The sequence below is a fragment of the Patagioenas fasciata genome, chromosome 19 (assembly GCF_037038585.1).
Source record: "Patagioenas fasciata isolate bPatFas1 chromosome 19, bPatFas1.hap1, whole genome shotgun sequence".
Lineage (NCBI taxonomy): Eukaryota > Metazoa > Chordata > Aves > Columbiformes > Columbidae > Patagioenas > Patagioenas fasciata.
Window position 1 is genome coordinate 9,327,766 of NC_092538.1, and position 17,493 is coordinate 9,345,258.

At 44.8% G+C, this 17,493-nt stretch overlaps 2 protein-coding genes across 3 annotated transcripts in view; one reads left to right on the forward strand and one right to left on the reverse strand.

Moving 5' to 3' along the window:
• NUFIP2 (nuclear FMR1 interacting protein 2) overlaps window positions 1–4,511 on the reverse strand; it is a 42,020-nt gene extending 37,509 nt beyond the window's left edge. Inside the window, exons 1-2 of the mRNA XM_065852868.2 lie at window positions 4,370–4,511; window positions 3,979–4,056 (exon numbers count right to left, since the gene is read on the reverse strand). Of these exons, the coding sequence (XP_065708940.1) occupies window positions 3,979–4,056; window positions 4,370–4,427 (136 nt within the window). The 5' untranslated portion in view covers window positions 4,428–4,511. The remainder of the gene's footprint in view (window positions 1–3,978; window positions 4,057–4,369) is intronic.
• Window positions 4,512–5,506: 995 nt separating this feature from the next.
• Window positions 5,507–17,493, forward strand: part of TAOK1 (TAO kinase 1) — a 63,438-nt gene continuing 51,451 nt past the window's right edge. Inside the window, exon 1 of one of the 2 annotated variants that reach the window (XM_065853315.2) lies at window positions 5,507–5,666. The gene's annotated coding sequence lies outside the window, so the exon portion shown is untranslated. Of the gene's footprint in view, window positions 5,667–8,947; window positions 8,969–17,493 lie in introns of those variants that run through there. The other variant, XM_065853316.2, reaches the window with a different exon arrangement.

Genomic DNA, 17,493 nt, shown 5'->3' on the forward strand with positions numbered 1-17,493 from the left:
ATTAGTCACCTTTCACCCTTCTCTGCCAAAGGCCTCTTCTTACCCATCCTTCCAAGGGCCAGAGCCAAGACACAAGCTTTTCCTGTGCTGCTTCTTTCCATCAGTCACTCTCCAAGGTCAAGGCCTTCACAATACTGATCCTTGCTGCCCATTCCAGCCATTTTGAACCGACTCCAGAGTAAAACCCTTTTCAGCGCTGCCATGGGGTTTGAAATGCTCAAACAGACCCTCCTTATACTCAGTTGTCATGGCCTGGAAACACAGTCAGTTTTTGGACCAACATATTTTGACTTTGCTGTTAAAAAAGAGTAAACAAAATGGTTATCTACAACTGTATTTAAGAGATACCCCAACACCCTGCTTATCTTTAAGCATCCCATCTGATTTATCAAAGTACAGTGCATCTTGTGCTGTATCGGTCACAACACATTGCACTGATATTGTGGAGCTACTTCCAACATCAGTTCATTTAGCATGTATGTTATAAGCTATGTATAAAAAAAGCACCTGCAAAATGACAGTTTAGTCAGCTCATTGTCATTCCCTGGCAGAGAAAGGTAAAAGAATTCCTGGGTGTCCCTGGGCAACATGGATTATGAAAGACCCTGAAATCAATCAGAGAAAACACACATCTGGCAAAAAGAGAACTTTTTTTCAAGTTCTGAAAATATTTCAAAGCCAAACCATTGCAGATATCCATCGAGGAGCCCTCTCCAGCAGCAGATGTGCCTACCGAGCGTCCCCTGGAAACCTGTTTGACACAGGTGGAAATGACCTACTGGCATTTATTTGTAATTGCCCAGCATGGCACTTGCTGAGGAAGGAAAAGCTGTTGAGTCACACTGCAAGCCACTTTTCCACTTTTGTCTGCTTGCCCAGAGGGTAGAGTGGGACAGTCAGAGGGCTGAGATTCTGTTTATGCCTCTGACACCGATTTCCCATCTGACCTTGGTAAGTACTTCTTCTGCCACAGTTTCCCCGTTTCTTAATAGATAAAACCACTCCCTTGACTCATGGGACAATCACAAGGGCACAGCAAGGAATAAGTTTGTTTATCTAACAAAAGGTAAGAGAGAAGAGCAAAGTATTATTATTGTAGTCATATAATACAAAAGTGGCTATATAGTAACATTAGTATTGCTTCATTTTTGTCATTATGACATGAACTGTCAGAGGGATTGTCTGACATGGTATCTTAATCCCAGTGAATGCACTGAAGTGTTTACCTCGTTGATGCAAAACCAGATTACACCAGTCTAGAAGACTCTACTTCATTTATTTTGACCAGCCTTTCTCTAGAACACGTTTTTCCTGTATAACCTTGTAACCCATAATAATGGCCCAAACTACACTGTAGGAAAGAGGGCAGGCTTCATGAGCCAGTAAAAGCAAAACAATCCCTCGCTTGTGCATTTCACAACTATTCACACACTAAAAAACACACAAAGTGCTTATTTTCTTCGACAGAGAACATCTAAACATCTCAATGCTGTGAAATAATCAAAAAACCTCCATAATTTGGCTAAATAACATTCTGCTTCTAAGAAAACAAATTTCCTAAAAGAAAAGTGTTGACAACTGCAGTTCATCACCGCTATCATAATTAATAACCACATTTCATTGGTTCAAGTTCTACAATTTATTCTAAAATTTACAATTGTGTGCTTAAAAGAAGGCCAGATTAAAGCAGCAGGTGGACTGAAGGCTAAGGAAGGTGTGACTGTGATTATAACAGCTGCAACGCTGCCCTAATCACACTTTTATCTTTCTTATCTACTAGAAGTATTTATAAAGCAATGATTACTGTATTAGGCCCCATCACTGCTCTGAGTTAGTTCTGAACCAGCACCTTCATGTTGCTGTAAGAAGTTTATGCTGCTAAAGGTGTTGTCATTCTGCTGAGACAGAAAGCCAAGCTTCTCATCACTTAAAGTCATTAAAAAAATAAACTATGACACTTCTAAAGAAGTAGGGGTGTTAACCCCAATGTCCTGGCCAAATTCCCAGCTTGAGTAATTACAGTGTGCCTTGAATAAATTCTTGCCACAGTTTCCGTTGGACATAGCATTGTTCTCTACTTCCTCTCCTACAATATTATGGAGTACTGGTGTGTGCTCTTAAAGGCCCTGACTACACTGAGAAGTTGTATGGGTCTACCCCAGGACCAGCTTTGTGGCAGAACATTGGAAATGATGTGTTGAAACCAGTTCTGCCCATTAGCTGAACCACCAGGCAATCTGTAATTTTTATTTATTGATGTTCTGGCACCTCCTTCAGATGGAATTAACTTAGGGTATAGCTATCTGATAGAAAAACTGGTGCAAATCCCAGATGCAGACATACATAAACCTGTTAAATTCTTCTATAAATGACCTAAATTGCATCAGGAAATTAGCAAACTAAGCTAAACTAATTTAACCTTCTAGATGCCTACTATGGTCATCAGAGAAGACAGCAAGAGCACACCTAATAGCACAGGGCTAGCAAAGCATGCTAAAATGCACCTCTTCAGTGGCAATAGTTTTCATACTCTCTGTTCCTTCAGAATTTCAGTAGACATTTTCCAAAACGGTGGTCCACAGATAATACTGTTTATTTTTGAAGCAATCACTGAATACGTGTCAAATGCAGATCTAATATTTTAAGTCATTTACTTGCTAGTTAATGGTAAAGCATTATTCACATTTTTCTTCAGCCACTGTTAGAGACTCTAAGGATCTTTACCTAAAGCTATCATTATCTTTTTATATGTATAACACAAAGAGCTGAGGCCCAGACTCTCTGCTGGCATTTGATGGGTTAGTGCCATGGACCTCAATATCTGAAGCTTTTACTCTCATAATTCATGAAACTCAAAGGCAATTTATCTGCAAAAAGTAGTACAAGATTAAGATTCAGAAGAACCTGATTCTTAATTCTGCCTTATGACACCCTGGGCAGATCATGCCCTCTTACTTCTCCATTTAGTTCTCCTATCATCAAAAGTAAACTATACCCACTAATTTGACAAAACAAGTATAAAACCACATTTATATTGATAGGCCATGCTAAGCAGATTTGTGTTAAACACCATTGTTCTAACATTTGAAAACACAAATATTTACCTTGCGAGTATGTCCTTAATTTCCCCAGAAGCATGCTTCCAAACCCATATTATTTTAGCAGACAAAAACTGTAGTTTCAGAAAGTAGATGGTTTTATTTTTGTGCCATTACAAAAATGCCTTTTAACTTGTCAAACGATACGCTACAAATATTGTTGGCAGATGAATGAAACCAAGTTTCCAGTCATAGCTGCCAACTTCAAGGTTGAGATAATCAGATAAACCTTTAGTTTGCCTCTCCCAATACTTAAAACAGCATATGTTCAAAATCATCCACATTTGTCTTTTCCTATTGCGATTTGAAGAGACACAAGTATCAAACTATGTGTCAAGTTCGCAAAACTCTAGATGTGGTCCACAATTATTACAGCGAACCTCTGTTCTCAACGTTCCTTTGGTTTCCCCATCCCAGGTTAAACAAGCCCCAGCAGTTCTGCTTGTCTGAAGGTAAATGCAAAGTTTACATAAATAGCATCCAGCTTCATCCTCAATGCCTACTGGATACAAAGCCTTCTTATGATATAAAATACCGGTTAGTTTATAGGAAAATAGGATGGAAGTTTGTTTCATTTGTTTTATTACAGCAGTATCAGTAATACTGGATTTACAGAATTGTACTATTTCATACTGGGGACACCTCAAAACTGTGAATATTTGCAGGGTACTTTGTAGCTGAGAACACTGTCCCTTCAGGTATAATATTGAATTTAAAAGTGGAAGCAATCTCTACAACCACACTTTTCACAAACTTTGTGTCTTACATAACTGTTTCTGTTAATTTATTATCAGGATGTCAGTACAAATTGTTATTTTGATGATTCTTTGCCCCCATACTTCTGAAAGGGAAAGCAACTATAAACACAGGGGAGACTGACCTCCGTGATTTCCTCTGTTCAGACAGGAGCACAATGCACAAGAAGAGGTGGGCTGCTTAGAATTCCTCCAGCTGTAATCTGTAGTAAAAACAAATAAACAAATATGTGACTACAAGATGCGATAATTAATCCCCACATGGAGCCAACATTATCTCTAGTTCATAGATGGAGACACCAAAGCACACAAAAGCTCAACAACCCACCAAGCTCAAAACCCACCAGTGAGAGCCAAGACTACAGTTCAAGAGGCCATGTGCTTGGTCTGTGAAATTGTATTTTTTCCCCCTCTTCTGGCCATAAACTGGGTACAGTTTGGCCAAGAGCAGACAGCCTGAACTGCGCCCATTTGGTCAGGCCAGTTGCACAAGGGTTAGCACACACAGACACCTACCACCTCCTGGGGTCACCGCCTGGAGCTGAGCTGCTCCCAGCCAGCAAGGCGGCTCCATCCTCACCTCCAGCTGGCCTGGCCCAAACCCACCCTCTCTGCCACACCTGACCCCCAACAAGCTCCCCTGCCCTCGTTCTTCATCACCCAGGCCCCACCTGCCACATCCCCAAGCTCTCCTTCTCCCCAATCCTCCCCAAAGCCCCCAGCTAAGCTTCCTGCCTTTCACAGAATCACAAAATGTCAGGGATTCAAAGGAGACCTCAAAAGATCATTCAGTCCCATCCCCCTGCTGGAGCAGGAACACCCAGATGAGGTTACACAGGAACCTGGTGGGTTTGAATGTCTCCAGAGCAGGAGACTCCACAGCCTCCCTGGGCAGCCTGGTCCAGTGTCTGTCACCCTCACTGAGAAGAAGTTTCTTCTCATATTTAAGTGGAACCTCCTGTGCTCCAGTTTGTACCCATTGCCCCTTTCCTCAGTTTCGCCATTCCCCCTCAAGCCTCCCGCCCTCAGCAGCCCTGCTGGGCTCTTGTGGCCTCAGCAGCACCCCCCAACCATCTTCTCTCTCTGGCTCCCCCAAACCCTCTCCCTCACACTCCCCTCTATACCCCTCACAGACCCTCCCGGTTCCCTCTACTCCCTCAGAGCCCCCTGGCCCGAACTGCCCCCGCACAGCGCCCTGTCCGTGCCCCGTAGTTCGCCCCACACGGCCCTCACAGTCCAGCCGCCCCACAACTGCCCCGGCCGCCCCTCCCGGCCCCGCCTTCCCCAACCACCGCCCCCCGCCCCTCCCGCCGGCCGCGGTGCTGGGGGGGGAAGAGGGCGGCGAAGTCTCGCGAGAGGGGCGGGCGGGGGCCGCTGGCTGCGGGCAGCGCGGAGCGGCGGCGACGGAGCGAGCCGGAGCCCGGGCGGCGCTGAGGGGAGGCGGCAGGCAGGCAGGCAGCCATCCCGGCGCGGTGCGGCCCGGCCGAGGGACCCGCTCCGCCGCGGCAGGCACGGCCGGCGCCGCCCGCCCTCCCGCACGCCGTGCCCCCGCGGCGCGGCGCGGCCTGGCCGCGGCTCGGCGAGCGGGGCCCAGGCGGCGGCGGCTGGGCGCTCCGCCGCGCCTGCCCTGCCATCTTAGGTGGCGTGCCCCGCCGCCTTTGTGCCCGCCGCGCCCGGGCACCCGCGGGGGCCGGGCCCGACGCCCCTCCGGGGGCGCCTCCCCCCGCGGGGCCGCCGCCCCTTGCCCCGCTCCTCCTCCTCCTCGTCCTCCGCGGGGGGCCGACCGGCGCTCCCAGCCCGGCTGCGGCGGAGGGTAAGGCGGGCACCGCGGCGGGGGGCTCGGCCGGGGCGGGTCGGCGGCGGGGGCGCCCCCGGGAGGGGTGAGGGAGAGGAAGGAGCGGGGAGGGGGGGAGCGGCCCGGTGGGGCCGGCGCCTCCCCCGCCGCGCTCTGCGGCAGTGCCGCAGGACTCGGGGCTGCCGCCTCCCTCGGCCCCGGCGGCGGGCGCTGAACACCGGCGGGGGAGCGGGAGGCGAAATGGCGCTTCCCGCGGAGGGGCGGCCGCCACCGGCGGGGTGTTCCCCGCGGCCGGCGCTGTCAGGGGCCGCCAGAGGCCTAGGGCTGGGGCCGGGCTCCGGCTCCCCCCGGCCAGGCGTGCCCTGCGCTTCGGGCCCTTTTTGTCTGCGCGGCTCCGGGGGCTTCGGCGGCCGAGCCCGGAGCCCCCGAGGGGCTGGGGGTCCCTCTGAGACCGCCGCGGATCCCTGCCCTCTTTTTTTATTCCCCCCCCCCCCCCCCCTATTTTTTTTTCCCTCCTTCCCCCGAGCTCTCTTCCCTACCTCTCGCTTCTCCCCAAGTGGTGAGTTTTCAGTGTAAATACCATTTTTATGCGATGCTGGTGTGGGATTTGGATGAAAGTGACCTATTTTAAAGACCTTTTTTTATTGCATCCCCTCAGCAATGCATGTGGCGGCCGATTCCGTTAGCCACATAGCGTTTCCCAACCATTTTAATTTGTCAGATTAAAACATCTCATGGAGGCTAGATCTCTGTAACCCGCGTGTGGGCTTGTCTTTAGAAATATCGTTCAGCCTGCTTTGCTGCAAGCAGCTTTGGAGCATTAGGGTTCACCTTTGTCACTGTGAAAGCAGAAATAAATATAAACGCGATACCTGGGTGCTGTAATGTGCAGTTGTACCATTGTGTTGGGCGCGGTACAAGAAATGAGGCGGGGGGGAAACCAAGGATTAAAATGGTTGTTGTCGAATGTAGATCTTTATATGTCTTAGGAAAGATGACAGAACGGTATTAGCCTTGAGGACTTGCATGTATTTTCTTTAGAAAAATGCATCGTGTTTATCGTGCTTGTCTTTGCTGCTTATCACGGTATGGAATATTTCATTAGGTGGCATTTTAGTGGCCAAGTTGGTTAAATAGCAGTTGCATTAGCTAGTTGAACAAATTGTGTCCTTCATCTTTGGCTATTGCATTTTGAGAGCCCTTACAGCAGTGTGTCCATGCATGCCAAAGGCGGATTAATAAGATGTTACCTAAAGGTTTGGATGTTATTGATTCTTTACTATTAATGCTATTTATAGTGCATTTGAGATGACTCTTGTTTTGTGTATTTGGATAAAGGTTATCAGCTTGGAATGCTTCAAATGAAATGTTCCCAAAATACCAGCCCTAATGCTATGTATATATATATTGTTGGTTAGTATAGTTCAGATCTCCAGTCTCTGAAAAAAGCTTTAGTAGAGAGCACATCATAATAGTGAAAACATGGTGGAAAGCTGTGATATATTTTGACACCACTGAAGGTTTGTTTTCATATTTCAGGATTACAGAATAACAACTTCTGTTGCAATAAACATGATTTTAGATACGTTTTTCTTGCAACTACTTGGAGCCTACATTTTCCTTGCCTTTGTGTCTGTTCATAGTGAGTGTGTCATAGTTTTTGTTACTTATGTCCAAGGGCGAACCTAATCAACGATTGATTTGAGCCTTCATATTAGATTCTCCACAACATTGGCCTAGTTCTGACTGGTACGTTTGCCATTTTTAGGACTCCTTTTCCTTTTATCTGTAGACTCAAATACATTGATAAACTTGTACCTTAAATTTGTCCTTTGAACTTGGGAGAATGTTTTTCTCCTCTGTTAAGAATGTCTCACTGAAGAGAAAGTAGTTCTGGTAGAACAGCTTAAATTGAATTTAATCCTGTTGAAAAACAACTGCCTGAAGTAAAAACTCCTTGGATAGTTTGATATTTTTTTGCTTTTTAACTAGGCTGAAATTAAGTGCTGCATGTGGAGGACCAGATGTTGGCGTTAAAATTATGTACAGATAAGGTGACTTAGGCCTCACGTTAGGCTATGGGAAAAAGTTATTTATCATATGTCCTTCCATTATATTCTGGTGTAAGCTAAGCTGGAGAATTTTAAATGTTTACTTCCATCTAAATACCATTTCCATTTGTGCAGCTTTCATCTTTGCTTATCCATTATAATTCATCAGTTTTTCTCACCAGAATAACATATTTTTAATGAGTTGTAAGACAACCTCAGTTTTTATGCTTGGTGAGATACATTAGAAGAGAAGCAAATATCACACTAATAATTACATCTTCAGATGTATCCTCATAGTGGATTTCCTGCAATGAGGATGTTTTGTAGAGAACAATAGATATGGCAGTGAATTCAGAGATTTGTTTTAAAGATGTTGTGGGTGGCTGACACTGGTAGGGAGTTCCACTTGGACACAACACTCACACTCAACAGGAGCATTAGGTGGTTTCCAGGTACTTTTTTTTCAGGTGCTAATTCTCTTTCTAGCAAAGGTAGAGTGGATGTCTTGCTGCTGTTGTCTCTCCTGTCTCTTCTGCAAGGATATACTCCTGACCCAACAGAGTAGAGACTACAGTCATACGCCTCCTGTGAGTTTGACAGTATAGATGTTCGGTCAAATAAAATGTTTAGGGTTGGTCTGATGATTTGTGATGCAGAAGTGGTAAGGAAGTTATGATAAATATCACTTGTCTTATTCTGTTCTCAGTGTATTTTGGAGACACTTGCATAATCATGAAGATCCTATCTTAGAAATGTTTTCTGTTGTGTTTCTGTTAATATTAAAATCATGTAAACAACATAGTGTTATGTTGAAGCGCACACTAGAAACCATAAAAATCTTCGGTGTTACCAGTGGTGATCCAGGCTCTTGTCTTTGGAATTACAGAGCTTATGGGTGGCCCTTACCTTTTTTCTGTTCAAATATGTTATAGAACATGAAGATTTTTTAGTTGTATTTCCTTTTGTGAACCTGGACAAAGGGAAGAGCTTAACTTCAACTCTGGCCTAGAACCATGTCTGAATGAGAAAGTGACCCTGGGTCCAACAGGATTTGATTAAGGGTGACACAATGTCCTCCCTCAGTGAACCGTGTTTGGGACAAGCTCACCCATAGCAGGACAGAGAGGCCCAACTTGGTATCTTCTAGGACTGGGGACTGTCCTTTCTTTTATAGCTCCTGAACGTGTCTTACTGATCTGCACAAACTGCTCATTCCTGACCGACATGACGCAGGATGAAACCCCGGGCTGTGTGGTCTGGTGCTCACTGGTGAGTTCCTCTTGCACTGGAAGCTGATTTGGGTGCGTGGTCCCATCCTCCACCTGCTTTTCCATCTATGTCATTCCTGCACTGAGCCACACCACCAGAAAGCAAAATATAAGGAAAAATGCAGTTTTTTGCCAAGCTGATGACCTGAAAGGGCTCAGAGACAGCACAAGGGCCTGAGCCGCACCGCGGCAGCCACCAATTCCATTATTTTGTGCTGCCGTGGAACCACAGCTTGTTCAAAGAGAAATGGAGACAGAGGTGGTCGGTGGCACCTTTTTCTAAACTTGTAGCAGTTGGGTTTCAAGATTCTTTGTTTTCATTGTTCTTTTGACATACTGAGGGGTTGCTCATCACTCATTGATTCTGTGTGGAGAAGACTCTAGAAGAAATCCAATGGATAAAGGGTCAGAAAACCACTAATCCCCTCATGTGGAGCTCCAGAGGGAGCTCAGCTGTGCAGAGCAGAGTCCTTCCTGTGAAAGCAGAACTTGAAATACAAAAACATGAAATCAGAGGTGAAGTGCGAAGTGTCCAAGGGGAGAAAAGTGTGCACAAAACAAGAGGAAAGGATGGAGAGCTGCTTAAAAGCATAGTTGGCTTTTAGACACTGTATTCCCTCCTCCTTGTCTAAGTGCTCATTTACAGTACAAAACATGGAGGAAGACGAACTCTCCGAAGGTCTTTAGGAACACAATGGACATTAGAGAAGACAATGGGTGCTCCAAAAGTGGTTTTTAAACAAATATGTGGTGATCATTGGAATGACAGTATTTTTTTTAATTACCGAAGAGAAGCTATTGAGAACTTGTAATACTTGGTGAGAAATTAGTGCATTGACAATTTTTTTTTTACATCCTGCCAAATCTTTTCTTTGCCAGAAGAGAAGGCAAGGTGGCCACTGTAAACCTAGCATGAAATAGCCAAAGCAACAGTAAGTTTTGTTTAAACGGAAAAGTTTCTCCAGTTTAATCAGAGCTTGCTGAGCCAAACTACACAGAATTAGTTACACACCTACGTTGCAGCCTGGAGATGAGGTTTTCCCTCTCTTAGCGGTCCGGTGAGGACAGCCCAACACGAGTTACAGTGATGATGACTTCTTAATAGGACTGGACAGTAGCTGATAGTTTTGCCTGCTATATTGCTTGGCTAGAGACAGTTTTGATTTTTCTCTAGGGGTCAGGATGGGGTGACAGCATGAGATTTACATATTGAATATTGTCCTTAGAATGGAAAAGGCTGGAAATGTTTTGTTTTGGGGCAAACTTAGATCTTGAGGAAAGAAGTAAAGATCACAGAACTCTGAAGCTGGCAGGCTCTGCATTTTTGTGTGCCTGTGATCTTCCACTGACCCTTATGACAGCCCTGGCTACCGCCATGCCAATGTTTTCTTTAGAGTGAGATGTAGTTTTATAAAACCAGTTTTCTCCTACGCTCATCAAGTGCAGCGTGTTTACGGGACAGCCTGCCCTCCAAATGGGCTGAGTGATGCCTGTGAACTTAGGTTGAAGCTTTCACTGCATGTCAGTGATGTCAAGCCGTGTTGGAAAGGTAAATTTTGATGTTTCGTGTTAATCTCGGAGATTCTTGCTTATGGCTTTCAGACTGAAAGCCAACATATATTATACCTGAATTCTTAAAATGTGAATAAAGTTGCTTTCAGCCTTTTTCTTAGTTCAGATAAACTTCAGACCCCCCTTTTTGTCCCCGTTCAGTCTGCTGCAATTCACTGAGCATCAGTAGATTTGGGTTTGGAGGGGTTAGATCCTTTAGTCCTCATTGCATCACTGGTTCAGCTTCACTTCATTCTGATCTGGCTGATTCCTAACCTGTGCAAAGCTTTGGGATCCAGGACCATGGGAAAGTGGAATATGCGAATGCAAGTATGTTGAAAGGGTAGGGAACGTTTCTTGTAACAGTTTTTGGCTTGTTCCCCATCCATGTGTTCAGTCTGTTTTCCACACATCCAGCAATCCTTCCTCTTCCCTGACAAACCGCTGCTCAAAGGCAATAACAGACCCACGAGCCTGTTCCCAGAGAATTGTTGTATTGGGATTTCTTGGAAAGAATCGCATGCGGTGTTGCACATGTTTGTTATTTTTGCCTCCCTCCCCCTTCTTAATATGCAATTCTTATTGCCCGCCTCAGTCCCCTTTTAATTGGTGCCTGTCACTCCCTCCCCCAGCCGAGGAGATGAGAAGAGAGGTTATTTTTGCTAACGCGGTTTCTCAAATAGGCCATGAGTAGACAGTAAGTAGTGCAGTAACTTTCTCCATGGGAAACCATCGGTTATTAGGATTTCTCAAGCTGTGACCCAGTGGTAGTGCAACATGTTTCTTCTTCAGTTCTGGCTTGCAGTTGTCACCAGCACCAGCTCCTCCCAGTTCCCGCTTCCTTGTAACCCAACCTGAATCAAGATTGTGGGATTTGGATGTGCTTTGCTGCTGCTGCTCTGCGTGTTTGGGTCGGCTCTGTTCCCCGCAAACCGTACGCCGTGAGCTTTGCTTTTTGGCTTTGCCTGTTCCAAAGAGCAGTTGACAGTTGTTAAAATCAGTTCTGGGCCAGGCATGATTTGATGCAATTAAACTGTGTTAAATATGTTCCAGAACTGTTTCTTGGCCTAGATAGCAAACTAGTTAAACGCTGGGTTTGGAATCTATTTGTGTACGATGTGGCCCTGTGCCCCAGGTGGGCTCTGCAAGGGTCACACAGAATCCGTGCCCAGCACCTGATCATCTGCCTCTAAATCCACCACCCCACCGTATTTCCGTGGCCTTTTTTATTACTCTTTGCACCTTGAAGTCTTGTCTTGAGAATTATGTACCAGACTAACTGTAGTAATGTGGTTTCACCTCCCATAAAGACTTAACTGTGTTGCAGTGATATGATTTTCCCTTGCATCAACTGAACTGGTACAAACCCCACTATACTTGCCTAGTGTGTTGGCAGGCTCCTAGATTGAGGGTTTCATGAAGGTTTTCAACTTTAATTATAAAAGAGGGTAAACTAGGCCTTCACAAAACTTCATGTTGGCTTTTAGAAGCTTGTATCAAAGTTGGGAAAGAAATAATGATACCCTTCAGAGGCAGTGCCTTACTAAGAATGCCAAGCTCCATTCTTCTTATGGGTTGCTTGCCATATAGGCAAACCCTGAACTCTTACCTGGGTTTTTGGCTTAATTTTTCTTCTTCCCTTTCCACACAAACCCCCCTCTACCCGATGCTTTGAAGTATTTCAAACTAGGTTAGTCGCTGGCTGGAGGTGTGTGGTAGAACCTCCTGTTAATTCTTGCTGGGACCTGCCCGTTCTGCAGCAAGAATGCAGGCGAACCCATCTGAATGCTGATCATCTGTTCTTTGTGGAGGATTGTTTTTCCTTCATTTGACACAATACACGGGCAGAAGAATCCCAGGGCATCTCCATTCCAAAAGCCACGCCAAGCGCCCAGAGCCCTGGAGGAAAGGGGCTTCCCGAGGATGCTTGCTCTGAGTTTCGCTGATCGCATGACAATCGCTGGAGAGATTTCCCCCTCCCGCTATCAGAAGGTGTTGCTGTGGGCCGCTCGCTCAGAAGTTGACCACATTCTTACCAGATGAACCTACACAGCAGTCCCGAACTGACCAGAGTCTGCAAAATTTCCCTCTGTTGCTGCCTGGGAGGGCAGAGCACAGGGTCCCAAACATTAAGCTGTGGTCTATACTCATACTTTTTATCTAAAGTAAAATGTTATGGAAGAAGCAAGGCGTCATCCTCACCATTACTTTTGATTTCATTGCAAGACTGACATTTTAAATCTGTTTGTGAAAATGAGATTGGGCAAAAGATTTGTTCCTGAATGGACCCTAACAAGGAAAGCGCTTTGGATACTAGACTAACATGAAAATAGTTCCCTTGTAAAGAACGTGTTTTACCTTGACTAGCTCACAATTAGTCAAAAAGAATGTAAAGAACTCATAAATAATAATAATTTGCCAGTTTATTGAAAACTATTTGTCATGGAGTTTTGGATGCGCGCTGTTTTTTTTAAAAAAATGTTTTTAAGAGTCCCTACACTTCCAAAATATTTTAATGGTAGGTGCTTTTTGTTGAATAGCCCCTATGTCTTGAAAAGATTAATTCACACAGTATTTTAAGCATCTTGTATTTTCCCATGTTGCGGGAACTGGTGATTGTGGGTGACTCTGCAGTTTGACCATCACTGGGGGCTCTGGGCTCTTCCCCCAGCGGCTGGTCCAGTACCGGGGGTGTGATCCTCGTTTGGATAGTCTTCCCTGGTATTGAAAATCAATTACTGTAGTGACTATAAATCAGTATAATCACCACGCTTTTGTAGGTATTACAAATATTTTTATGTTTAAATAGCAATAGCTGTCATTAATATTAATATGATGAGAAATAAAATATTAATACACAAATAGAAATTTAAGTAAGCTGTAACACAGAAATATTATCTTACATATGTGATGTTTTTATATTTTTCTCTGAGTTGGCAGCATAATAATAGTAATTCCCAGTTCTTAATTTCATCCATAAAGCTCAGGGTATTTTAAACTAATGATGAATGCATATCTATTTTTCACATTTACAAGGTGGAGATGCTGAAGTGCAGATGGAGCGAGTGATTTGGCGAGTGTAGCTGGTGGCAGAGGTAGAAGAATTTGTCCCCCTGGTCCCCAGTTAGCATCTGAGTGCAGGACCGCGGTCCCTCCCGGGCTGGGAAGTGGAGGAGCTGCTGCGTTTTCTGTGTGCGGGTGGAACAGCTCAGGGCTCCGCGTTCGGCAGCACCACCGTCCCAGATCTCGTCCTGAAAGTCTGGCTGCCCTACTAATAATGCAGGGGATTTTTTTGGTCATTGTTTCATCGTATGAGCACTATGTAGATTTTTCTTATCATAGTGGCAGTTTAGTGCTTTCATGAATGAGCTGGCTAAATCTTGAAATTCGTAATATATGTGACTTGTTGCCTGACTTTTTTTTTGTTTTTATTTTTCAAAATAAATCTGAAAGTGACCTTTAGTGTGTTGTAGGCCAATCCTTGAACCTGATGAACAACAAACTTAAATATTTTCATTTGGGAATCAGTCATGTGCAAGGATAACTTGGGATTGCTCTCCTAAGTAAAAATCATTGCAAGACTTGGGGATTGTCTGGACATCCTTATGGAGATCTGTGGATGCAGAGCGTATCGTTTTATCCTGTTTGTGCAGCCCCTTCTACAGCTGCATCTCACATCGTCTTGGGGTCTGGTCACTGTGTAGTGCAAACACACGGGGCTGTTTTCTGTGAAAGGCTGAACGTGTTCTCATGGGCGCGCGGGGAGGGAAGAGCTTCGATCCCATGTCCACATCGGGGATCTGTGAGCGTTGCCGAGCGAGCGATTGCTCAGCTCCTCATGAGTCAATTCCATCTAGAGTCTACCTTCACAGTCCCTGCAGAGAGGTTTGCAGTGTCAATATTCATTTAAAGCACATTGATGCAGTACAATTGCTAGGGCTCATTTGGAAATAATAAAGCTAAGGTTTTTGTTGCTTCAATCATGTTATTTTTAAACTAGAATAACCCCAAGAGCATAAAAACCTTGAGTACCTGTGTGGAAGTGCCCTATATTTTGGGACCTTGGTTTTCTGAGGGGTCTTTATTCAGTGTTGCCACAGCCATGGAGTATGAAATTCAGCAAGTTTTCTCAAAGATCTGCTTTCAGCTTTGGAACTTACGTTACCTGTGCTGGTTTGAAATAGTTCATACCTGTTTATCATGAGCATTGCAAAATCTACCTACCTATTTACATAGGTGTTGGGGAAACAAGGATGATAGGAACTAGGATGAGTGGTATGAGCAGCATGAGTGGAAGGAGAGGATGGTGTGAGTTGTGATTCTACTTGTCTGCTCATTTTCTGGTTTGGAGGCATCGAGCACCTGCTGATTTAGGGGTTTTCTGTATGTGATTTCGTGCCCGTGATTAGCATTTCTAAGGACGTGACACATACGGTCTCACCACTAAAATACCTTCTGTACATACATAAACAGAAAATTAGAGAGATGGTCACTGTCCGTCTGTCCTGACTGGTCTCCAGGGCAATCCCAGCAGGACTCTGCACGCTGCGCTGGGCCTGTGTGATACCACAGATCTCGGACTTCAAACTGAAGAGTAAAATTCCTTCTCCGAGTGGAGTCACCACCTCCTTTTGATGCTCCCCTAATGGCAGTTGCATGTCTCATTTTCTTTCTCGTTAGTCACCGAGGCAGGAGATTGAGATATTTAGATAGCATGTTCCAGTGTCTTACTGTTCAAAGTCTTAAAGTCAAACTCTAGAGGGAACTTCAGCTGCTTCACCGAAATCTGTAATTGCACTTTATCTGAAATCAACCATTTGTTACGCCGGAATTTCTCAAGGTAGATGATGAATGGTAATAACAGGACTTGGGAGGTGGGCGAGATCCTGGACAATGACAGCTTTTAAAAATCTCTTTCTGGACAAGATCTCAGAAGGATACCTGGTTAGTTGATGTCATTGTTGGAGCATTGTCCCTATGTTAATAGTGAGGCTATGTTTGTTTTACTGCTTTGAGAAATTATTAGTATTCTGTCTGAATGGAGCAGGCCGCTAATACTGATTAGCTTGTGCATAAGGTAGAGATGGCAATCTCCTTAATTTTGTATTTAATTTGTAAAAAATGGCAGCAAAGAGCTATCAAATTGTCACCATTGTGCCGTTCAGTAGCTATCAGAGGAACCATGTGACACTGGGTGTTTAATATCTTCCCCTTCCATAATTCTTTTTTCGTACTTTTTTAATTTCTTTGCTGGTTTTTGTCATTGCTGTTTAAAATTAAGTCATAAATTGTTAGGAGCAAGCAAAACAGTCTTGTACCATCTACTTTGGTGTCTTGAATCTCCAAGAAGCATCCTGGAGATTTGCTTCTAAGCTTTTACGCCTATTTCTCACTCACAACCTGTGATTTCCGAGCTTGCCAGTCACGTCAATCTGTCGAGTTCAGGTATTCCATGAAGGGTGAATCTTGTGACGTGGAGCAGTCAGTTCACGTGCTCTGGCATGGGCCTTGCCTGGGTTTTAATGAACACAGACAAGGTTTGAATGGCTCTTTGGTGCAAAAGCGTGTTTCTGTCCCTCTGCAGGTGCTGCGGCGTCCGTGCACACACACCTCCCGCTCCTCTGGCTCTGCTGTAGCGCATGCACTTGCTCTGCCAGAAAGGTGCTTCTTAGAATGCTTCCCTCATATAGAAGAAATAACTTTATAAAGCCTTGAAGTAAGAGTGTTTTCCAATTTACAGCAACTTAAACTTGCTATGCTCCGCTTTGTTTCATCATGGGAAAAGCCGCTTGCTTGTATAACTCAAAAGCAACAATAAAACAGACATAAACAAGCACAAAGCGTAGCATTCAAGTTGTCTTTATAGGCAGACAGTAAGTACACACCTTTTAACTCGGTTCTGCCTGGCCTGGAATGCGTCAGGACTGTCGCCGTCCCCATCTGGATGTGCCGCTCTCTGGACTAGGGAGCTGACTTGAGGATTCGTTTACCCCTGGTCACGTTGAGTTTTGAGTTGTGCGGGAGCGGAGCTGTCGTTCTGGTGGAGGGAAAGCCGCTTCCCTCCCGTGTGGGGTTTTTTTGGGAGGTGTGATATCATCATTCTGCAAGGTCTGCGCCGCCAAGTCCTCCAGGAAAACAAAGCGGGGGGACGAGACCTGAATGTCAAGTGCAAAAAACCAAGCAGATCTGATTCTTCCTCTCCCCCCTCCCACTTTTTCTTTGAAAGGGGCTTTCAAGCTGACTTTATACAACAGGAATTAGCTTAATAGAAAAAAAAGAGAGTGAGAAAAGCACAGATATTCTTGTCAGGTCTTACTGTCCAGTTCTCAAAAATAACTTCTTGCCTTGCTGGATTTGATGCATATTATGTGCCAGATGCAAATATATGGACATTTTGTATATACCGAAGTCCTCCTTGCTTCAGGGATGTCTTGTAATGTCACCTTTCTCTGTTTTTTACTATTTTGGAGATATTTGAATAATCACTGCACGGTGACTACTTGTCACACCTGTGTTAGTTTCTACCAGAGAACTGTTCCGTCTGCTTCAGTTGGGAGCAACCAAAACCAGTTGTAGGACGGATAGAACCAGGCTGATTTTTTTTGTTCAAGCCCGTGAAATTTAATATAAATGAGTATCTGAGTTCTTCCTTCTTTCCTGGAGCCCTTTCATGGCCCAGCAGCTTTCGTGCAGGTTGTTTGCTGTACCGAGCAACACGGTTCATATAAACACGGACAGGTTTATTAGTTTTGAGGCTGGAGCTTTAGATGTTCTCTCACTCAAAATGACTTTGCAAAATACTCTGCAGAGAGGTGTTTTTAGGTATTTGGCGACTATAAACTGAGAATTGGTTGTGAGAGGAGAGGCTGGTGGTCCAGATGTAGTAAGAACTTCAGTGCAATGAGCAGCACTGGAGCTGATATTCCTTGTCCCGTTGTGTTTGGGAACCCTAATGACATCTTGGTCGCCATTCAT